This window comes from Pinus tabuliformis, chromosome Q (assembly GCF_031772625.1).
Source record: "Pinus tabuliformis cultivar Carrire ecotype Pingquan chromosome Q, CPIR1, whole genome shotgun sequence".
Lineage (NCBI taxonomy): Eukaryota > Viridiplantae > Streptophyta > Pinopsida > Pinales > Pinaceae > Pinus > Pinus tabuliformis.
The window spans coordinates 306639623-306644483 of record NC_142296.1 but is presented as its reverse complement, the minus strand read 5'-3'; the positions used below and the strand labels follow the sequence as shown (position 1 = coordinate 306644483).

At 40.9% G+C, this 4861-nt stretch overlaps 1 protein-coding gene across 1 annotated transcript; it reads right to left on the bottom strand.

The window, feature by feature from the left end:
- Nucleotides 1-2444: 2444 nt before the first annotated feature.
- On the bottom strand, nt 2445-3281 carry LOC149219427 (uncharacterized). Its single transcript, XM_089386819.1, has one exon. The coding sequence runs from the start codon at nt 3279-3281 to the stop codon at nt 2445-2447; it is 837 nt and encodes a 278-aa protein (XP_089242945.1).
- Nucleotides 3282-4861: the final 1580 nt, after the last annotated feature.

Below are 4861 nucleotides of genomic sequence, written 5' to 3'. Positions count from 1 at the left end.
TTCAGAATTCTCTGGTCCTTGGCCGAAGCTTGGTTATCAGGATCGGCTCTACATTTTACCAAGATTAATTGTCGAATATTTTGGGTTAAGGTAATTTGCGAGTGCTCTATATTTCTGTGCTCATTCTGAAAAATTCTTCTATTTCTTTCTTTCCATATGGTCCAAGTTATGAAGCCTGGCAAGACTTTCCATATACTGTTGATTCTTAAATTGTTTGAATACTTGCTTGGCCAATTCATAATAGTGTTTTGAATGGAGTCCCTATCCGTGTTAGTTTGTTGCATTATAGTTTCCATCCATCTCCAAAGGTGATCAGCCCATTCACAGGTGTTGAATAGATGGTTCATAGTTTCTTCAACTAGATTGCACAGAGGGCATTTAGAAGGGCCCTAAAAACCTTTTTTACGCAGATTCTCCCAGGTAAGAGTTTTTCTCTGCATCAGGAGACAGAGAAAGGTTTTTATTTTAGGCCAAAACATGGGATCCCAGACCTTGTTGCTCCATTGCACTACCTCCACCTGCTCTGAATGCTCTAGCTGCTCTCTGGCCTCTTTGAGTGTGAAATTACCACTCCCTTTCATGCCCCATCTTAGCATGTCGCTTTCTGTGTCCTTTCTGATTTTTCTTTTGTTTAGATGGTTTAGCAGATCACTTATATTATTTTTTTCCTCAATTGAGTTTTCTTTATGATGGATTAACCATTCCCTCCATTCCTGGTCGCTGCTACTGTGGCTCCAGTAATGGTGGACAGTATACCTTCCCCTGTTCTGGCATTCTCTTTTAAAATCTTCGAGCTCTGGTTTTTCCAGCTTTGGGAGTTGCTGCCAAGCATCTTCCCAAAAAAGGGTGGTTTCCCCATTGCGGATTTCCCAGAAACTATGATCCTGAACTAAGTTACAATTCCTTCTTGCTAAATTCCATATTGGAGAACCCTCAGGCACTTCCTGTAACCTTATTAAGTCATGTTCGTTGCAGTCGGGAGTGTATTTCTCCTTCCAGTGTCTGTCCCATGGCAGATTGGGTTCCTTCAACCAACACCACCACAGCTTGGCTCCGCATGTCATGTTGATGGTGTAGGGATCCACTAAATTTAAGCCCCCGGCTGCTTTCGATTTGCATATTTTTTTCCAGGCCACAAGTGCCCATTTCTTTTTCTCAGCATTTCCACTCCACAGAAATGATCTTTGTATAGCTCTAATTTTCTAGAAGACTCCACTAGGAGTCAGCATGATGGAAAGCAGATACTGCAGAATGGCTTGCAGTATTCCTTTAGTGAGGACCAATCTTCCAGCAAAATTAAGAGCCCTATGAGTCCAATGTTTACATATTTTCTCCATTTTCACCAAGATTTTTTCCCAATGAATTTTTTGCCAAGGTTTAGTCGTAAGTGGGGATCCCAGATACTTAGAGGGCAGACTACCCCTTCGAAAGCGTAGAATATTAGATAGATGCTTCTGAATGGCTAGATGAGTATTAAAGAAGAAAATAGTAGATTTAGCATGATTAATCTCCATACCTGAAGCTTTGTTGAAGAGGTTTAGAATGTTCTTGAAAGCCCTGGCTTCTTTCACAGTTGGAGTGCCACGCAGCATTATGTCATCTACAAACTGCTGGTGTGTTGTTGCAGGTATGGAGTGAAGAGGATGTAATCCTTTGATTTTTCCTTCATCTCTTGCTTTGTGAATGAGTCTGCTGAGCCCTTCCATAAGGATCACAAAAAGGAATGGGGAGAGAGGGTCTCCTTGTCTGATGCCTCGGAAGGGGGAGAAAGGTTTCGAGGGGGAGCCATTAACCAAGATAGAAAATTTGGTGGATTTAATCAGAGCTAGGATCCATTTGGTCCATTGTTTGTCAAAGCCAAAAGCATTCAGGATGGCTTCCAGATAATTCCAGTTGACCTTGTCGAAAGCTTTGGAGAGATCTAGCTGCATTAGCATACCTGCTAATTTTCTTGTCTGAAGGGTATGAACCATCTCCTGAGCTAAAAGGATGTTGTCCAAAATTTGTCTTCCCTCCACGTAGCCTGAATGCTCTTCCGAAATTAAGTCAGGAAGAATTGGCTTAAGTTTGTTGGCTATAACTTTGGATATGATTTTATATATCACATTACATAAAGCTATAGGTCTAAATTTTTCTGGAGAGTTGGCCTCTTCTTCCTTAGGAATTAGAGCTAGGAAGGTGAAGTTCAGCGATTTGACAATGGAACAGGAGCGTCTGGAATCTTCTACAACTTCCCAAACCTCTGTTTTAATAGTAGGCGAGCAGGCTTTGTAGAAATTTATTGTAAAACCGTCAGGCACAGGTGCCTTATCATTCAACATACTCTTGACAGCTTCTTCCACTTCCTCCATCAAGACAGCTCTTAACAGAGCTAAGTTTTGCTCATTAGTTATGATGTGGGGTATAGCTTGGGTTAGTTCCTCTATGGCCTCTGTTCTTTCTTCCTACGTTTCCTGAGCTATATGATTAAAGTGCCTAGTAAGCAAAGTTGATATTTCCTTGTGATTTTGAAGAGTTTCCCCTGCTTCATTATTGAGCCGAAGAATTTTATTTGCACCCTTGTAGTCCAGTGTGGATCTATGGAAAAACTTGGTGTTCTGTTCTCCTTCCTTTAGCCACTGGATCCTTGACTTTTGTTTCCAAAGTGTTTCTTCCTGTTGACAACGGAGTTGCCATTGTTGCATCAATGCCTTCTCCTGTTCCCTTGAGTCTTCACTGCTATTCCCTGAAGCCCATTCCTTATGAATTTGATTTAACTTGCCCTCTATGATGGTTTTTTCCTGGAAGATGTGCCCAAATTCAGTTGCATTCCATTCTTTCATTCTGTTTTTGATGTGTTTTAATTTGCTTTGGAGCTTAAACATTCTGGTTCCTCTGATGTCCAATGGTTCATACCACCATTTCTCCAGCAAATGAACAAAATTGGGGTGAGTAAACCAAAACATTTCGAATCTAAAGGGCTTGTTTCTAGGGGTCCCTAGGAAGGCTGCCTCCAAAGAGATTGGCCAGTGATCTGATCCTCCACTGGGAAGAATGTCAAAATCCAATGTTATTCCTTCAAGTAAAATGCTTTCAGAGATCATAAATCTGTCCAAACGAGAGGCAATCAACTTCTCTCCTCCTCTCCTATTGTTCCAAGTGAAGGATCCAATTTTGGGAAGGATGTCTACTAGTTTGGCAGAATCAATGAATTCAGCAAAGAGTTCTGCATCCTTATTGAGCCTTCTGATTCCTCCTTTCTTCTCCACGAGAGAGGTTATCATATTAAAATCTCCGCCCATGATTATCTTCGAGGTGGGATGTCTAAGCTTTAAACTCATGAGAGAACTAAGAAAAGAAAATTTATCTTCTAACCTTTGCGGTCCATAAACATTTATGCATAAGTAAGTTTCAGAATTACCTATCATTTGAACTTCCGTGGCTACGAACGATCTTGTAGCTTCCATTGAGAGGATACCTACCACTCTGGTGTCCCAAAGAGTAACTATGCCTCCTTCCCATCCCTGACTACATCTATAAATTCTATAGGTTTACCCAACCTTTTGCTGATGTTCACCATTTGATTAATGGCACATTTGGTTTCCTGTATGAACATAATATCCGGATTTTCTTTTTGGAACTTTCTCTTAAGAAGTCTTTGTTTCGCTTGGCTATTGAGCACTCTTGCATTCCATGAAATCATTTTCATTTATAACTAGATATATTATTGGTAAGACGGGAAGGCATTTAGAGCCTTTATTTTGCCTGAATTTAACATTAAAATCACCAAATCTTGCAATACCTCCCCATTTGTTCTTCAGCCTCTTTTCTTTCTTTGCTTCAGACCTGTTGGATTAAGATAAATGCTCTTTGAATGATTTCCTGTGCCTTTTGCTATACCTAATCTCCTGTTTTGCCTGTCTAATTCCGCCTTTTGTCTTGCGATGAATAGATCACTGATCTTCCTTATTTTTTCTTCTGGAATATTTTCCAGTCCTTGAGTTCTCCAGTTTTCTTCCATGTCTGATAGGTTCACCCCTTCCTTCTCTAGAACTTCATTGAGCTCCATCTCCTCACTACCCCCATCGCTGGTTAGCATATCAGTATCTGCATCGCGTTCGTCTTCTAGCTCTTGCATTTGGACTTCTGTTCTGATTAGATTTTCCTCCATGTCCTTTGTTTTATGGCCTTGCTTGTCTTTTGGCTCTTCATTAAGTTTTTTTCCCTGTTTGTTCCTTCTGAATCTGTATCGGTTTCCAGAATGCTAAAGGTGTTGTCGGTAATGCCTGGGTCTACCCCTGCTCTATTCATTCTTTTCATGTTAGCTCTTTGTCTTGTTTTTGGCTTTGTGAAGGCTTCTTTGCTCTTTGCTACTTGCTCTGGTTTGTGCTCTTCCCCTGTTCTGTTTAAAGGGCATTCTCTGACAAGGTGTCCATGTTCATGACACCTTCTACATCAGAAGGGGATTTTCTCATAATCGATGGCTTGAAAATAGTCCTCATCTCTAAACTCCAGCCATAAGCCTTCATGCAGAGCTCTTGAGACATCCATCTCCACACAGATTCTTGCACAGGAAGTGTATCTTCGTTGCATCATTGCTTCTGAAGCTTTGATGAAGGTTCCTAGACGGTCTCCTATTTGCTTAAGTGTTGCTAATCCCCAATAATCTATTGGAAGGGAAAATAAGCGGATCCACACAGGAACTTGTGTGAAGGTTTCTTTTTCTGGCATAAAGTTGGCTTTCCAGGGTCTCATATAGAGTCCCGTTGATGCAAAGAAGTAAGGACCTCCATCAAAAACCCTGTCCTTGTCCTCTAAGTTCGTAAAAACAACAGTAAAAAAACCTTTTGCCCCTAGGTGTAGTTTAACATCACCATTAGGT